The 17,972-nt window shown below is 53.1% G+C and overlaps 1 protein-coding gene across 1 annotated transcript in view; it reads left to right on the top strand.

Moving 5' to 3' along the window:
* PPIL2 (peptidylprolyl isomerase like 2) overlaps positions 1-17,972 on the top strand; it is a 24,910-nt gene that overhangs the window by 2,063 nt on the left and 4,875 nt on the right. The window contains exons 2-12 of the mRNA XM_017518611.2: positions 1,038-1,089; positions 4,094-4,145; positions 6,641-6,732; positions 7,039-7,128; positions 7,801-7,876; positions 9,883-10,043; positions 12,244-12,319; positions 12,660-12,766; positions 13,489-13,578; positions 13,881-13,914; positions 14,521-14,638. Of these exons, the coding sequence (XP_017374100.1) occupies positions 1,038-1,089; positions 4,094-4,145; positions 6,641-6,732; positions 7,039-7,128; positions 7,801-7,876; positions 9,883-10,043; positions 12,244-12,319; positions 12,660-12,766; positions 13,489-13,578; positions 13,881-13,914; positions 14,521-14,638 (948 nt within the window). The remainder of the gene's footprint in view (positions 1-1,037; positions 1,090-4,093; positions 4,146-6,640; positions 6,733-7,038; positions 7,129-7,800; positions 7,877-9,882; positions 10,044-12,243; positions 12,320-12,659; positions 12,767-13,488; positions 13,579-13,880; positions 13,915-14,520; positions 14,639-17,972) is intronic.

The following is a 17,972-nucleotide window of genomic DNA, read 5'->3' as shown; positions in this document are numbered from 1 at the left end:
GTTGACCAGGATGGTCTCGATCTCTTGACCTCGTGATCCACCCGCCTCGGCCTCCCAAAGTGCTGGGATTACAGGCTTGAGCCACCGCGCCCGGCCTAGAAAAAGAAAATTTTACCACAGTCCCACTATCCAGGATAACTACTGTGAATATACTAATTTTTTGTGAACTTATTTGTAGTAACATGATTGAAGTAACACTGTGAACATGGTGAAGTGTTAACAAGCAACACTCTGGATCTATTTATGCACTTTGTTATGATAGCTTCTTTTCCCTGTGTGATTCAGAATTCTCTGAAAGTATACTTTTTCTTTTCCTTTTTTTTTTTGAGACAGGGTCTCACTGTGTTGACCAGGCTGGTCTTGAACTCCTGGGCCGCAGTAATCCTTCTACCTCAGCCTCCTAAGTAGCTGATATTTCAGGCACACACCACTGTGCCTGGCTTGGAAGCGTAATTTTTGATGCTAGCCTAGCATTTCACTGTACAGATGTATCAACATTTGTGACATGGAGTCGTGGCCCATGTCTGTAGTCCTAGCACTTTGGGTGGCTGAGCAGGAGCAGCTCTTGAACCCAGGAGTCTGCGACCAGTCTGGGCAACACAGTGAGAACCATGCCAGCCATGGGGGCGTGAACCTGTAGTCCCAGCTACTTGGAAGGCTGAGGTGGGAGGATCGCTTGAGCCCAGGGGTTGGAAGCTTCAGTGAGGCATGATAGAAATACTGCACTCCAGCCTAAATGACAAGGCGAAACTTTGTCTCAAAGAAAAAAAACCCCAAACCATTTACTTACTCATTTTCACCTGTAGTTTTTGTTGTGTATATATAACTGCAATGATAACTCTGAACATATTTTGAAACCCATGTATCCACAAATATCCCCCCACTTCCTGAGACAAGGTGAGGAGTTTTCCTCTCCTAAAATGGAGCAAGACTCCTTCACAGGCCTCTAACCTGGAATAGCCCTGCAAGACTCTAGTGTTGTTACCAGGTGACACCTAAGCACCCTGGTGATGCTTTCTGTTCCCTCTTCCCTTCAGGAACATTGTTCCCTGGCTTAAGAAGTACGGGACCAACCCCAGCAATGGAGAGGTAGGTGGCTGTGCAGGAGTTTCAGTGATGGTGGTGAAAGCCATCTTCTCGCCTCTCCTGTTCTGGTCATGTTCATGAACACAGGAACATGGGAGAGAAGCATTCATGGGGCCCAGTGAGGAGGAACAGTCTTCCCCTCCTCTCCCCACACCCGTTCCTATACATAAACGCTTCCTGCCTGTACACATATGTATATGTGCATATCTTTTCTCAGACCATAGCTGTGATCCAGCATGACCTCATGTTACTATATCTGCAGAGACCTTGTATCCAAGTAAGGCCACAGTTCCAGTGAGCATCAGTTTTGGGGGGACATTATTCGGCTTGGTCTTGAGGGAGAGCTCGTGTATTTTACCAGTGACCTTGCCCTTCCTGTTGGAGTTCCTTGCATTTATTCCTCCCCCTTTTTCCTGTGGCCTGGGGCAAGAGCTCAAACTGTGCAAATGACGTAGAAGGTCAGGACTTCAGCAGGTTCCCTGTGCTGGATCCACTGGGAAAGAGTTCCCTGGATAATACGCCCCTCCCTGCCAGGCCAGCAGGAGAAGCTGGCAGCCCATCTGTGCTGTCTCAGCTCTTCTGACCCTTATGACTTTCTGGGGACTGCAGGGGTCTGTGGATTCTTTCTAGATGGAGTTGGCACTCCTCCAAGGCTTTCCTGCTCTTGAAAATAAGGGAACTTGGCCAGGGGGCTGATTTTGAGTGTCCTTGGACCAGCTGCTAAAGCCTATGGCTTTTCTCTTTCAGATGCTTGGGTAGGGGGCTTGTGGGGGCTTGTGGCCTCACCTCCTTAGGGAGGGCAGTCTTTTCCTTGGTCTTTGTCACTTAAAGTCTGTGTTTTTGTGGCTCATGCCTGTAATCCCAGCACTTTGGGAGGCCGAGGTGGGCAGATCTCAAGGTCAGGAGATCGAGACCATCCTGGCCAACATCGTGAACCCCCATCTCTAATAAAAATACAAAAAAATGAGCTGGACATGGTGGTGCACGCCTGTAGTTCCAGCTACTCAGGAGGCTGAGGCAGGAGAATTGCTTGAACCTAGGAGGCGGAGATTGCAGTGAGTCGATACCGTGCCATTGCTCTGCAGCCTGGGCGACAGTGCAAAACTCCGTCTCAAAAAAAAAAAAAAGAGACTGTTTCTGTGATGTTTGCTGCTGGAGCCACATTGGATTCCAGGGGCTTTCCCCAGGATCCGTGCCCGAGTCTGGGAAGTCATCCTCTGTGTCTCTTCTCAGGAGTCCCTGCTGCCTGCCTATGCCCTGTGTGGCTGGGTGTCTGCCTCAGGGAGCAGCCCGGTGGCGAGGTGGGGTAGGTGGGGTAGGTGGGGTTTTCCTGTCCCCAGCTACACTCATGGCCTCTGCTGTCCCAGTGGGTGTTGTTTATTCAGTTGCAGCTGGGGTGCGTTTTGTTACTTTGGGTGTTTTGCTTCAAAGGTGCTCTTTTGGGTTCCCAAACTTGTTGATTGTGCTGGGCCCAACCCACAACACCTGATCTGGCAGTTAGCCACACTGTGAGGCGCTGCCATTTCTTTGTTCCAGGCGTCATATTGGGGTGAGTCTGCAGGGGTGCCCCACATGTCCTTATCCTGTGCCTGTGCCTCTCCCCTGGCGTGCTCTGGAAGGGGTCTTGCTGTGGGCTTGCTTGGATAGACCTATGGGCATCAGTAGAGCCTTGCTAGCCAAATCTCTGAGGAGAGTTGCTGGGCCAAGGGCTGGTTGGCCCATGTGACTTTTGGGGGCTCAGAAGGAGCCTGTTTTGTGGGGGGGGGGGTTCTCTCTACTCAGGTCCTATTCCTGAATAGGGACCCTGCTGGTCCTCTGATGGTCTCTTCCTTACCTATAGTGATGTAGGAAGGTGGGGGTAGTTAAATGACAAAGGAAGGAACGAAGGCAGTGGAGGAGTAGGTGTGGTCAGTTAGGCTGGCCTGCAGCAGGCAGGACCCACAGCGGGCAGGGAGGGCAGCACGAGGGCCTGCTGCCGTTTCAGGGCCAGCCCCAGGAGGCTCCTCCTGCATCTCCCCTGGGCCTGGGTAGGCAGAGCTGGGCCCAGCCCACACCAGCTAGCAGCAGCTGCTGGGATGTGGCCCCCAGTGAGGTGCTCCCCAGCGGCATATAGCTCTGACAGCCCCGCCCCCGGCAATTCCCACCTCTGATTGTCCAGATTTTGTTTTATGGGAAAGTTTGCTGTAGAAGAGCTGAACTGCAGACACACCACAGAAACTGAAAACATGACCCGCCACCAGGAGTGGGGGAAATAAGAAAAAAGAAAAAACATCCAGAAACAGAAAAATAGAGGGTCCCACCGTCCCAACACAACCAGTCTTAGCGTTGGAGTGCATTTCTTCCCTTTCTCCCCACTTTTAATGTGTTTTTTTTTTCTTAAATATTCATATGACAGAAAAATAAGGCAGACCCGTGTGTTGCCCCACTAGCTGAAGAAATACATTCTTTTTTTTTTTTTAGACAGAGTCTCACTCTGTTTCCGGCTGGAGGGCAGTGGTAGCTGGGACTACAGGCACCCGCCACCATGCCCAGCTATGTTTTGTATATTTACTAGAGACGGGATTTCACCATGTTGGCCAAGATGGTCTCAATCTCTTGACTTTGTGATCTGCCACCTCGGCTTCCCAAAGTGCTGCGATTATAGGCATGAGCCACTGCGCCTGGTGAAATATGTTCATTTTTTAATTTTAGAAATAATCTGTGCTCACCATAAAAATGTCCAAACCCTGCAGAACTATACCACTACCAAGCGGCCTTGTCTTTCAGCTTGGAATCACCCATGATGGCTCTTCTCAGAGAATGGTGGGGGTGCCACGTAAACACAACCGCCCGGTGCTATCCTGCAGCCCCCATGAGGTCCTTGCAGGGTCTTGGGGCCTTCCCTTTTGTTCAGAGCTGCCCAGTCGGCTGGTCAGAGACCATTTCAGCCCGTCTCTGTCTGACCCCAGTATCTCTGTGCATCAATCACTTATTCATTATCATTAATTATTAACTCTGCTTCTTCCAGAAGCTGGATGGGAGGTCCCTGATCAAGCTGAACTTTGCCAAGAACAGTGAGGGTGAGTGGAACCGTTGGGGCCAACTCTAGGTTTGGCTTGCTGACCCAAGCTCCTGGCTCTCACCAGGTCTCATATGGAATCAGTCATTCCTTTCTGACCAAGCTGGACACCTGCTTTTAGTCCTCAAAAGGTGTCACAAGATTTCTTCTCAAAGGTCTGTGTAGTTTTAGGCTGGGGATGGGAGGGGGCAGAACCTTGGGTGTTGGGAACTTCCCACAAAGGTGATTGGGCCATCGTGAGCTGCCAGTGGCCTTCATGGGCACAGTTGGAGCTGGAGGGCATGGGCCCCCTCTGGCTGAGGCTGTGGTCTGTTTGCTGTTGGAGGCAGAAGTTGCTCCGCGCTGGGAACCAGGGTGGCAGCTGGGGAGGGGATGTGGATGGTCTGGAGGGATTGGTCGGGTCGCTCTTGGGGTGGGCGTTTCCTCACCACAGCTCATAGGGCCTAGCCCAGCGCAGCCCAGCAGCTCCTGCTTCATATCCCTTACACACCCTCCGCTGCTCTTGTGGTCAGATGCTTGAATGAGGGGTGCAGTTCACCCCTGCCCAGTTACTGACCCTGTCCTAGATTCTAGCGCAGGTCTTCTGCCCTTGCATATCCCATGGTTTAGGGGTTGTCCGTGCTCACTGGGTGCATGTGTTCCAGGGAGATGCTGTAGCACGTGAGGCCATGGCCCTTTTGCCCCACTTGTCTGAGCCCAGAGCCCGGTCCCTAGCTGGTGCAGCATTCGCAGGTGAATGAATGGGTGAACTTCAGCAGGTCATTGACAAAGGTGGAGGACAGGAAGCTGCACCCTGGTGGCCGAGAGTGGGCTGCCTCCCTATCTGTGATCAGCAGTGTGTGTCTCTCATTCAGCAAATATTTATTGAGTGCCTGCCATGTGCAGAGAGCACAACAGGTTGCGTCTTTCCTGAGAGGAGCATGTGTTCTGGTGGGGAAGAACACCAGAGAGCAGCTCAGCAGGGTGTGCCAGAGGCTGCTTCTGTGTGGAGAGCACAGCAAGGAGAGGGCCGTCCTGACACACTGCGAGGAGGGAAGCCATGAGGGGCTCGGGGGAGCGCAGGGCCTGGCCAACGGCACAGCCAGTGCAAAGACCCTGAGGTGGGCACACACTTGAGGGTGTCTGTGCCCAGCCAGGAGTCCAGTGTGTCTGGTACAGCATGTGCCAACAATGGAGCAGGGGATGTGGCGGGGACAGGTGCAGAGCAGTCCTGTGGGCCCTGGGAGCCACAGGAGGATTTGGGCGTCTGCCCAAGATGGGAGCCACTGAGGGAGAGATGAGGTCTGGCTTTTTTTTTTTTTTTAAACTTTGACATGGCAATTAGCTTCTTTTCTTTTGTTTCCTTTTTTTTTTTTGGAAATGGGGTCTCTGTCACCCAAGCTGGAATGCAGTGGTACAGTCTCAGCTCACTGCAACCTCTGCCACTTGGGCTCAAGAGATCCTCCCACCGCAGCCTCACAAGTAGCTGGGCCTACAGGCGTCACCACCGCACCCAGCTAATTTTTGTGTTTTTTGTAGAGACAGGGTTTTACTATGTTGGCCAAGTTTACTCCTGGGTTCAAGCAATCCACCCACCTCAGCCTCTCAAATTCTGGGATTACAGGCCAGTCTGCTTTGTTTCTTTGTTAATTGGAACTATTCCCTGTGGATGAAAGTGGAGAGAGGAAGTGTGATGTGCCTTCCCTGTGCCCATCACAGACTCCAGCCCCGCCCCAGCTAGTTTTTTTAATTTTCATTTTTATAGAGATGAGGTCTCCCTAAGGGCCCAAGTCCCTGCTGGGTGGGGACTTACAGGCAGAGAGACAGTAACCAAGGCTTGGGAGGCCAAGGTGAGCAGATGGCTTGAGGTCAGTTCCAGACCAGCCTGGCCAACATGGTGAAACCCTGTCTCTACTAAAAATCCAAAAATTAGCCATACATGGTGACGCATGCATGCCTATAGTCCCAGTTACTTGGGAGTCTGAGGCAGGAGAATCGCTTAAACCCCGGAGGCAAAGGTTGCAGTGACCTGAGATCACACCACGGCACTCCAACCTAGGTAACAGAGCAAGACTCCATCTCAAAACAGAACGAAACAATCAAAAAAAAAGACAGTAGCCAGGCAAGGGGATGGGCGGTTCTGAAGGAAGATCTGAGCAGGGGTTGGCTGAGAATGTGGGTGAGAGGTGGTGCCGTCAGAACTGGAGCATGGGTTGTTTCTTGCTGAGGGCCAACTTCAGGAAGAGGAGGAGACTAGCATGGCGGTCAGCAGAGGTGTGCTGGAGGGTATGAGGAAGATGATGCAGGGACTGGGTCTTGCAGGATGAATAGAAGTTTCCTCATGGTATGGAGGGGCTTGAGGGGCTAAGCAGCTGTCTCCTTGGTTCCCTGCTCTGGCAGTTGACAGGGGGTTCTGCCTCCTCCCATCGCTGACTTTGGCTGCATTCTGTCCTGGCCTGGCCTGGCCTCTAGCACCCGCAGAGGTGACTGGCCTCTTCGTGTGTGCCTTCTCTCTAGGGAAGTACCACTGCCCAGTGCTGTTCACCGTGTTCACTAATAACACCCACATCGTGGCCGTGAGGACGACTGGCAATGTCTACGCCTACGAGGTGTGTCTTTGCTCCGGGGTCTGGAGACTGCGGTGGGGAGACCTCTGCTGTGTGTTCCCAGGATAGGTGGGCTGGGCTGGGCTGCGGGCATGGCCTGTCTTTGTGGGGTTTACAGTCACAGCCACAGGCACGGGCCTCTGCCAAAGCTCTGGCCACTGCTTTCAGCCAGTGGGGTGTACACCACTGTCTCTCTCGTTCCTCGCCTCTCAAATGGTGCCATGGTGCCAGTTCCGGGCCTCCCTACTTGCAGGCTTCTGTGCCAAGGCTTGAGGCAGGCATCGTAACACCGCTTCTTCCTGGCTGTAGGCAGTAGAACAGCTAAATATCAAGGCCAAGAACTTCCGGGACCTGCTGAGCGATGAGCCCTTCTCCCGGCAGGACATCATCACCCTCCAGGTGAGTGGCCCCTGCCCGCCTGCCCCAGCTGCCTTCAGTGTCCGCAGCCAGCCCAGGTCTCTGCAGGGGCCGCCTCCTCAGCCTCACTCTCACATCTCCTCCCTGATTCCTGACCCCCATGTCAGGGCCCCTCATATCTGTTCCCAAAGCCACCTGAGGCATCTGAATGGCCATTCTGCTGGCCTGGTTCTGCTCCAGTGCCTTGAGGGCTGGAACTGTGGTGAGCTCTGGGCCTTGGTGTCTGGCACAGACCTCCCTGCAGATGTCAGAGAACCCCAAGTGAATTAATGAAAAACACAACTTAGAAAAAATCAGGTGATGGCTGGGGTGTGACCTGGGGCAGCCTGCTCAGTCAGTCACCTCTGTGGCTTGTCCCATTCTAACCAGATGTCAGCCCCACGGCTGCCCATGTTCCCATCCAGTAGCTTCCTAACAGCGACCAACAGCTCATTAGAGTGTGCCTGGAGGAAGGTTGCAGCTCGGCCAGCATCTAGCGAGGCTGTGCCCCCGCCCCCGCTCCTGCTTGCTGCCCTGCCTGGGACAGACCACCATCCTCCCCCATGCCCTGCTTGACTCCCCCCACCTCTGACACCTGCCCGTCCTTTGCTACATGTGGCTGCCATTTGGCCGCAGGCTGGGTTCACTCTGCTGGGTGTTCTCTCTTTGCCACAGGACCCCACCAACTTGGACAAGTTCAATGTCTCTAACTTCTATCATGTTAAGAATAACATGAAAATAATAGACCCAGGTATGTACAACCAGGGGCTGGGCTAGTTGAGGAGGCGTTTGGGGAAAATTGGGACAGTGTTCCCTGGGCAAAGCCCCCAGCTTCCTGGGGGTCAGGGTTTCCAGCTCAGATAAACCCTGCGTTTTCTAAGCCAGTGTTGAGAGAATCTGAGTCAACTGCAGCCTCAGAAACAACATGTGGGGTAGACTTGCTGCCCTGGCAGGATGCCTGCTCAGGTTCCCCTGCTTTCTGCACTGTCTGGTGCCTCCAGTGGGCAGGTGGTGGTGACGGGGTTCTCCTGTTTTCCTAGCCACTGGTGGCTGTCCTTTAGCCTCGGAGGAGCCAACAGGACTAATGCTCAGAGGTCACTTGGCCTCGTGCTGCAGAGCAGTGGCCTGGGTACTTGATGAGAGTTGTGTGAACTGGGTTTTAGGGAGGCTGAGCACATGACTGGGGGAGATTGAGTCAGAAGAGTCTGAGGTCAGGGTTTGGGGCTGGGCTGGGCCTGTGTTCTCTGGACGGGAATGCTTGACCCTATCCACAGAGCAGGCTGCTGTCCATGGCCCAGTAGGCAGGAGGCACCCTCTTGAGTGGGCAAGAATGGGGCATTTCACATCTGAAAAGACCCACAAACACTTATGTTGTTTTAATTAAAAATAACTTTTTTTTTTGAGACAGAGTGTTGCCCTGTCGCCCAGGCTGGAGTGCAGTGGTGCAGTCTTGGCTCGCTGCAGCCTCTGCCTCCCGTGTTCAAATGATTCTCCTGCCTTACCCTCTCAAGTAGCTGGGACTACAGTCAGGTGCCACCAGACCCAGCTCTTTTTTTGTATTTTCAGTAGAGACAGGATTTCACTGTGTTAGCCAGGCTGGTTTAGATCTCCTGACCTGGTGATCTGCCTGCCTCAACCTCCCAAGGTGCTGGGAATACTGGCGTGAGCCACTGCAACCGGCCACAAAATATCTTTTAAAATTACAAAAGTGTGACCGGGCGCGGTGGCTCACGCCTGTAATCCAAGCACTTTGGAGGCCAAGGCAGGCGGATCACCTGCGGTTGGGAGTTCAAGACCAGCCTGACCAACATCGTGAAACCCTGTCTTTTTAAAAAAAAAAAAAAAAATTACAGAAGCAAAGCAGGTGGGCACTATGGCTCACGCCTGTAATCCCAGCACTTTGGGAGACCAAAGCAGGTGGATCGCTTGAGCTCAAGATTTTGAGTCCAGCCTGGGCAACATAGGGAAACTCTGTCTCTACAAAAAATAGAAAAATTAGCTGGATGCCGTTGGCACGGGCCTGTAGCCTCAGCTACTCGAGGGGCTGAGGCAGGGGAATCACTTGAGCCAAGGAGGTGGAGGCTGTACTAAGTTCCACCCACTTTTTTGAGATCTTGTAACTGAATTCCAGCCAGGGCGACAGAGCCAGACCCTGTCTCAAAAAACAAAAAAAGCAAAGCATATACTCTAAAAATATTAGAATATACAGATAAATATAAAAAGGAAACTTCAGGCCGGGTGCGGTGGCTCAAGCCTGTAATCCCAGCACTTTGGGAGGCCAAGGCGGGCGGATCACGAGGTCAAGAGATCGAGACCATCCTGGTCAACATGGTGAAACCCCGTCTCTACTAAAAATACAAAAAATTAGCTGGGCATGGTGGCGCATGCCTGTAATCCCAGCTACTCAGGAGGCTGAGGCAGGAGAATTGCCTGAACCCAGGAGGCGGAGGTTGCGGTGAGCCGAGATCGCGCCATTGCACTCCAGCCTGGGTAACATGAGTGAAACTCCGTCTCAAAAAAAAAAATAAATAAAAAGGAAACTTCAAATCAGCCTTAAGTACATCCTGAGACCCTTGTGAACTGCGTGGGGAGACCTTCAGGCCTGTAGCTGGCACCTTGGCATTCTGTGGCTGACAGTGACACGGGGCCCATGCTGTGGCTGGCGAGCCCTGGCCTGTTCTGGATCTGTGTCCCCAGCACCCGTGTGGGGAGGCTGGTGGGGGCTCCACCGCTCAGGGCCATGCTACTGTTTTGTAGATGAGGAGAAAGCCAAACAGGACCCATCTTATTATCTGAAAAACACAAATGCCGAGACCCGAGAGACCCTGCAGGAGCTCTATAAGGAGTTCAAAGGGGATGAGATTCTGGCAGCAACCATGAAGGTCCCAGAGAAGAAGAAAGTGGACAAGCTGAATGCTGTGAGTGGCACAGGGCACTCAGCCAAGCCCTTGTCTCCTTGCTCATCTCATGGCCTCTTGGAGTGGTCCTGGGAACAGGGCTCATGGGGCCCTGGGGTATTATGGCAGGGAGGCAACCAGGATCCCCCCCAGAGCTGTGGTACCCCTGATGGCACTGAGTGTAGAGCCCTGGGGCTGCCCCAAGGAAGATTGAATCTGAGAAGGCGGACGGGGAGGGGCTGACGTCCATACTGGGCATTGAAGAACCAAGGGTGTGTGGAGGCACACAGGGGAAGAGACCCCCGCCACAGAAGCTCTGCCTTGTGCTGTGGTCCCAGTCTGAGCTCAGCAGCCAGAGCAGGCACGTTGAGTGGACACGTGGTTCTGTGGTGGCTGGGAGGGCAGGGCCCAATTGCACTGGGGCCCAAAGCCATGCCAGGGACAGTTGGGGTGTTTCAGGGACTGCTGTGTTTCTGAGGGGGACGGCATGCCTGGGACCTCACAGTGCTGCCTGGATGGGGCTGTCGTGTTCGTTTCTTGCTCCTGTTCAGGCAGAACGTGGGGATCTGGAGCTCGCGAGTGCAGAGACATAGGCAGGTGGCTCTGAAGTTCTCTTTCTTCAAATTCTGGAAAAATTGAAAAAAAGTTTGTCTGTGATCATCCCCTCTAACACACTGCCCTTAGCACTTTGGCATATTACCTTTTTTTTTTTTCTTCTTTTTTGAGACAGGATCTTGCTGTGTTGCCTAAGCTGGTCTTGAATTCCTAACTTCACCTGAGATCCTCCTGCCTGGGCCTCCCAAAGTGCTGGGATTATAGGTGTGAGCCACTGTGCCTGGCTTGTATTTTCTTCTCATGGAAGAAACCCCTTTTTCTTCCTGTCATTGATAAAACAACATTTATTGGGACTTTTCCCCCCAACCCCTGATTAAAAATGTAATGTGTTTACTTCAGAGAGTTTGAGTTCCCCTCCCCTTTTATTTATTTATTTATTTATTTATTTTTGAGACGGAGTCTCGCTCTGTTGCCCAGGATGGAGTGGAGTGCAGTGGTGGCGCGATCTTGGCTCACTGCAACCTCCACCCACCGAGTTCAAGCGATTCTCCTGCCTCAGCCTCCCGAGTAGCTGGGACTATAGGCGCTCGCAACCACGCGGAGCTCATTTTTTTTGTATCTTCAGTAGAGACGGAGTTTCACCATCTTGGCCAGGATAGTCTTGAACTCCTGACCTCATGATCCACCGCCTCGGCCTCCCAAAGTGCTGGGATTACAGGTGTGAGCCACCGCGCCCGGCCAGTTTGAGACTTTTAAAAAGAAGTTAGGCCAGGCCCGGTGCGGTAGCTGATGCCTGTAATCCTAGCACTTTGGGAGGCCGAGGTGGGTGGGTCACCTGAGGTTGGGAGTTTAAAACCAGCCTGACCAACATGGAGAAACCCTGTCCCTACAGAAAATACAAAATTAGCAGGGCGTGGTGGCACATACCTGTAATCCCAGCTACTCGGGAGGTTGAGGCAGGAGAGTTGCTTAAACCTGGGAAGCAGAGGTTGCTGTGAGCAGAGATGGCACCATTGCATCCAGTCTGGGCAACAAGAGCGAAACTCCGTCTCAAAAATTAATAATAAAGAAGCAAGTCCAGGCGTGGTGGCTGAGGCCTGTAACCCCAGTATTTTGGGAGGCTGATGCAGGAGGATTGCTTGAGGCCAGGAGTTCAAGACTAGCTTGGACAACATAGTGGTACCTTACCTCTACAAAAAACCCAAAAAATCAGCCAGGCGTGATGGCACATGCCTGTCGTCCCAGTTACTTAGGGGACTGAGGTGTAGGAGGGTCAATTGAGCCCAGGATTTGGAGGCTGCAGTGTGCCAGGATCGCACCCCTGCACTCCAGCCTGGGTATACAGCAAGAGCTTGTCTCATAAAAAAATTAAAAAGAAATGAGAAGTCACTTGTACACTCCTAACCCTGAGGTCCTGTGTGGTATTTTATCTACATGGTTTCACTTACGTCCTAAGAGTCGGGACCGGGTTGAGGCCAGGGGCCCCTGGCTTGGCCTATCCTTGGCTTCTTCCTTCTGCCAGTCAGGGAGACCCTCCTGGAGGAGAGGCACTGAGCAGGGCCTGGGGGGCAGGGGTGGTGTGTGGTTGGCTTCTAGGCAGGCACCACATCTCTGCCCACCAGCCTCCCATGGCACTGCTGAGGTGCCACCCTGGTTTCCTTGGCAGGCCCACTATTCCACAGGGAAGGTCAGCGCTTCCTTCACGTCCACTGCGATGGTTCCAGAGACCACACACGAAGCAGGTAGCCGCCTTTGCCTCTGTAGAAACCTACCATGTGACCTGACAGTGGCAGAGGGGTGGGCGCCCTCCCCTGATTCCCACTCTTTTGGTCTGTCAGGGGCTCCCACGGACACCTGAGTCTCCAGTCCTCCCCCTCTTAGCTGCTGAGCCCCTGCCAGGCCCATGAGGCTGGGCTGTGCATGGCCCAAGCAGAAGACTCTCGGTCTCTGGCTCCCGTGCTCTTTCCAGAGTTGGAGTCTAGTCCTCGGCCAGATGCCTCTGTGTCTTTGGCTGGTGCTGCCTGGCATGGTGGGGCGCCCCCAGGGCTAGGGCAGGGGCTGAGCTCGGACCTCTGCTTGTAGCTGCCATTGACGAGGACGTGCTCCGCTACCAGTTTGTGAGGAAGAAGGGCTATGTGCGGCTACACACCAACAGGGGCGATCTCAACCTGGAGCTGCACTGCGACCTGGTGGGTGTGGTGGCTCCCTCCCTCCCTGTGCCCTGAGGTCATTTCTGGGGTCATTTGACAGCCATGTCTTAAATTTAGGGCTGCCACTGGTATGTGCTTGTAAAGAAACCTCAGCCTGTCACTAGGCGGGACCCACAGCGGTGCCCTGTGTCCTTCCTAGTGGGCCATGTTGCCCTGTGCACAGGTGCCAGTGTCCCAGAGAGGGGACCAGGCTGCACTCGCTGCTCTGCCTGCACTTCTCCCATGCGCTCTGCTCTGGGCCATGTGGCTTCACGGGTTCTGTTGCTTGGTGTTGTGGGTCCATCCTTGCCCCGTGTGGCCGGGCAGCTGACTCTGCTGGATGTTAAAGGCCTCCTGGCTGGGCATGGTGGCTCATGCCTGCAATCCCAGCACTTTAGGAGGTCAACGTATGTGGATCACCTGAGCTTAGGAGTTCGAGACCAGCCTGGCCAACATGGTAAAAGCCCATCTCTACTAAAAATGCAAAAATTAACCAGGCCTGGTGGCGCACTCCTGTAGTCTTGGCTAGAGTGGGAGGCTGAGGCAGGAGAATCACATGAACCTGGGAGGTGGAGGTTGCAGTGAGCCGAGATCACACCACTGCACTCCAGCCTGGGTGACAAAGCAAGACTCCCTCTCAAAAAAAAAAAGGCCGCCTGTGGCTGTGGTGAGCTGCCTTTGGCCGCTCTCTGCTTCATACATGTATCGGGACTATGTTGCAGACACCGAAAACCTGCGAAAACTTCATCAGGCTTTGCAAAAAGCATTATTATGATGGCACCATCTTCCACAGATCCATCCGGAACTTCGTGGTGAGTGATGCGAGTCACTGGCTGCACAGATGTGCTTGGTGGGACATCAGGGTCTGGGTAGGCTTGTCCCTGCCCTGTCCCAGGGCCCTGAGACCACGGTGGCCAGGTTGAGTTGAGTTGGTGATCCTCTGTTGGGGAACAGAACTGGGTTCACACAGGGAGGTGGCTGGGAGGGCCCCTCATCCTTGCCAAGAGCCCAGTCCCTGTGAGGAGCCATCTGGCAGGAGGGGTCTCCTTCAGTCGGGCAGGTGGTGGGCTCAGGTCTCGCGGTGTGACTTGCGCGTTGGCTTTTGTTCTCACAGATCCAAGGGGGCGACCCCACAGGCACAGGCACAGGTAGGTATTGGTGCTGGGCCCCTCTCTGGGCACGTTGGCTGCTCCTTGGGGCATGAGGGTGTAGCTGTACATGGGCTGTGCCGAGCTTGGACGTGGAATCTGCTAGACCAGGGTGGAACGACTGGCGGCTATCAGTGCTGTGCCCTCTCAGGCCTGGCCCTTGGTTTTCTCATTTCCAGGTGGCTGTGAGGCCTGCATAGTAGAGGATGCAGGCATGTGTGGCATCCTCTCTGGGCCCCTGGGGGCCAGCCCTCCCTCCTGCAGCCTCTTCAAGCCCCTCAGCGTGCAGCTGCTTGGGCCCAGGCCCCCCCATCTCCATACTCCCATAGCACGAGTGATGATGATGGTTGCCTTGACTCTTTAATCCCTGTCCTGGGGCAGGCCCCATTCACCTGGGGTGAGTGGGTAGCAGCCTGCCTGTGTGGAGGCACGGGGGCTCCGAGGGGCCCTGGAGTTGGTGATGTGGGGCTGGGGACCACCTTATCAAGTGCCTCTGCCCCTTGCTGGGCTCAGTAAGGCCCTGATGCCCCTCAGGACTCTGAGGTTTCTGGTTCTGCCTCGGCTGGGGCCGAGGCCTTCCTGTTCCTGTGGGTCTTTCTCTTCCAGGCGGGGAGTCGTACTGGGGGAAGCCCTTCAAAGATGAGTTCCGGCCCAACCTCTCGCACACGGGCCGTGGCATCCTCAGTATGGCCAACTCAGGACCCAACAGCAACAAGTCTCAATTGTGAGTTGGCCGGGCTGACTGGGGCGGCCTGGGAGGTGACCTGGTGCTCTCTGCGGGTGCTTCCTCATACCCCTCCCTGAAGGGTGTGCTGGTTCTGAATCACACCCAGACAGTGTACGGCACACCTAGGCCGAACATGCGCAACTGCATTCAAAAGGGGGGACCCCAGAGTGAGTCAAGGAGAGCTGCCAGCAGCGGGGTGTGCCCCGAGAGACCAGAGGTGATGAATTACTGGAGGTCCAGAAGGGCCTCTTGATAGAGACCAAGGGTGCGTATGGTGCCTGTAGCCAGGCAGTGCTGGGGGAGGTCAGCGTCTTAGAGCAGCATGTGGGAGGGGTTGTACACAGGCTGGACAGGGAGAGGCAGCTGGACAGACAGGAGGTCTGGGGAGTGCATGGCCCTTGTGCATGTGGGGAGCATTGTGCAGGCTGGTGGCAGGCAGCAGGGGATGGGGGGCCCGCAGGGCCGTGTGCGCAGGGGCCAGGCGCATGTATTGTGGAAGAACAGAGGGCCCCTTTCCATCCACCTGCCACCCAAAACAGTGGCCTGACTTTTCCTCTAGATATGTTTCAGTCTTTTAATGAGATTTCATTGTTTTTCACATGGGTCTTATGACTTCCGGCATACAGTGACTTAAGGTTTTTTTATGATTTGTGATATTTTTGTAAGTGGATTTTTTTCCCCCAAGTTTTGGGGATCACTGCTCATGTAGGAAAAAAACTACCATTCATTTTATATTTAGCCACTTTATCAAATTCTCTTATAATTCAAATAGCTTTTATTAAGAGTTTTTTGGGTTTTCTAGATATTCACACTTATCAGCAAAAGCTGGCCTCCTCTCTGCTTCCCTGGGGTGCACATTAGTCATGCCACTGTCACCGTGGGCCTGATGCAGAGGAGGAAGTGGGCGTCCTGGTGTGATCTACAGGGAATCGCTGTTGTGCCTTCATTTGTTGTTGGGCTATTTTTTAGGAGGGTGGCTGACTTTCTAGAGTCTTCTTTCTTAGCATCTGTTAGGATGATCCTGTGGTTTTCTGGACCTCCTGTGATTTGTGGATGTGGCCACCACAAGGCCAGAGTGGATTGGTGTTTTTATGGCATTCTGGAGGTGAACCCTGGTCTGTCGTGGCTTCCCTGTGGCCTTCTGCCCTGTCATACGTGGTCTCGGTTGTGTGGATTGGCTCCAGCAGGTTTTGCTGTGACAGGTGTGGCCCCTGCATGTTGTGAGCAGGGCTGGCTGTGTCTTTGTGGTCTGGAATGGTTAAAATCACAGGGGTGGCTGGGCGTGGTGGCTCACACCTGTAATCCCAGCACTTGGGGAGGCTGAGGTAGGTCGATTGCCTGAGCCCAGGAATTCAAGACCAGCCTGGGCAACATGGCAAAACCCCATCTCTACAAAAAAATTTAAAAAATTAGCAGGGTGTGGTGGCATGCACCTGTAGTCCCAGCTGCTTGGGAGGGTGAGGTGGGGGGATCGTCTGAACCAGGGAAGTCAATCTGCAGTGAGCTGGGATTGCATCACTGCACTCCATCCTGGGCAGCAGTGAGACCCTGTATGGGCGGAAAAAAAAATCACACTGGAGTCAGCTGTGGTTAACAGGAGGCCAAAGGCAGCTGGCAGCCATTTGTGCCACTTCCTCGGGCTTTGGTTTCAGGGTTAAGGGGTACTCATTTCCACGAAGTCTGGTATTCTCTTGGCCTCTCTATGCTCACTTTTTGTTTCTTATTCCTAATCACGCTTTCCATTCCTCAGTTCCTTAATGATCTTTGAAGGGTTTGTCTGTTTTTACTTCCTGTGTCATTATTTTCAGTTTCTGTCTTTGCTTCTTCATGGTGCTTTTCTTCCTTCTCCACTTTAATCCATGTCTGGTTCTGACAGCCGCATCTGTCATTTTGAGGACGTATGTTTTCTTCTTCACTGATCTTGCTAGTTGTTGCTAGCTACTCTTTCAATTTCTTTTTAGCCAAGGATTGCTTAGGACTGTTGGTTATTTATTTATTTATTTATTTATTTATTTAGAGACGGAGTTTCACTCTTGTTACCCAGGCTGGGGTGCAATGGCGCGATCTCGGCTCACCGCAACCTCCGCCTCCCGGGTTCAGGCAATTCTCCTGCCTCAGCCTCCTGAGTAGCTGGGATTACAGGCACGTGCCACCATGCCCAGCTAATTTGTTGTATTTTTAGTAGAGACGGGGTTTCACCATGTTGACCAGGATGGTCTCGATCTCTTGACCTCGTGATCCACCCGCCTCGGCCTCCCAAAGTGCTGGGATTACAGGCTTGAGCCACCGCGCCCGGCGGTTATTTTCAAGTAGGCTGGTTTTTGTTGTTTGGCAGGGGCTGGGGTTGGGGAGTAATTTCATTATTTTTTATTTCTCTTTGGCTTAACCGGCCAGTGAAACTACTGACAGATCAGTCGCCACCTTCTTTTTTTTTTTTGAGACAGTTTCACTCTGGTTGCCCAGGTTGGAGTGCAATGGTGCGATCTTGACTCATTGTAACCTCTGCCTCCCAAGTTCAAGCGATTTTCCTGCCTCAACCTCCTGAATGGCTGGGATCACAGGTGCTCGCCATAATGCCTGCCTAAGTTTTTGTATTTTTAGTAGACAGGCTTTCACCATGTTGGCCAGGCTGGTCTGGAACTCCTGACCTCAGGTGATCCACCACCTCGGCCTCCCGGAGTACTGACATTACAGGCGTCAGCCACCGCGCCTGGCGTTCTCTTATTTCTAGTATTATTTTGTGCTTTGCCAAAGGTTTGCCTGTTTACTATATTCAAAGACCATTAGATTTTAATTTCTGTTACAGCTTTGTTTTCCCTTTGATGATTCTTGTAATTACAGATTTTCCTGGAGGAGCTTGCCTCTGGATGGTTCTTTTCTTCCCTCCTGAGTTTAATTCTGCTTCTAGTTTCCTTCACTGTGTTAGAAATCGGTGAGCAACAGAACCATTTGCAGGTCAGCGCTCCGGTCTGCACTGCTGTGGGTGTGATGTCTGCGGACACTTGTCTGGTGGCTCTAGGTGTGGTCAGATTTGGTGGGCTCAGGAGTGTGTCCTTGTGTGGCTGGGGAGTGCGTGTTTGATGCAGTGGGATTACGTCCTGTGTCTGTCACCAGTGGAGTCTCTGTGGGCTGTGCCAGCCTGCACTACCCTAGGGAGTACTCTGTGTGATCAGTGCCAGGACCCACCCGGTGTCTTCCATCATTTTTCTTTTTTTCTTTTAATATATTTTTCTTTCAGCCTCTCTAGCTCTTCCCTCTGAGGGCTTTTTGAAGGCTCATAGCTGGGGAGTCTGTCGAGTTCTCATTCATCCCAACAGTCTTTTTTTTTTTT

Source organism: Cebus imitator, unplaced genomic scaffold (genome assembly GCF_001604975.1).
Source record: "Cebus imitator isolate Cc_AM_T3 unplaced genomic scaffold, Cebus_imitator-1.0 Scaffold690, whole genome shotgun sequence".
Classification (NCBI taxonomy): Eukaryota; Metazoa; Chordata; class Mammalia; order Primates; family Cebidae; genus Cebus; species Cebus imitator.
This window is presented reverse-complemented; position numbering and strand designations above follow the sequence as displayed.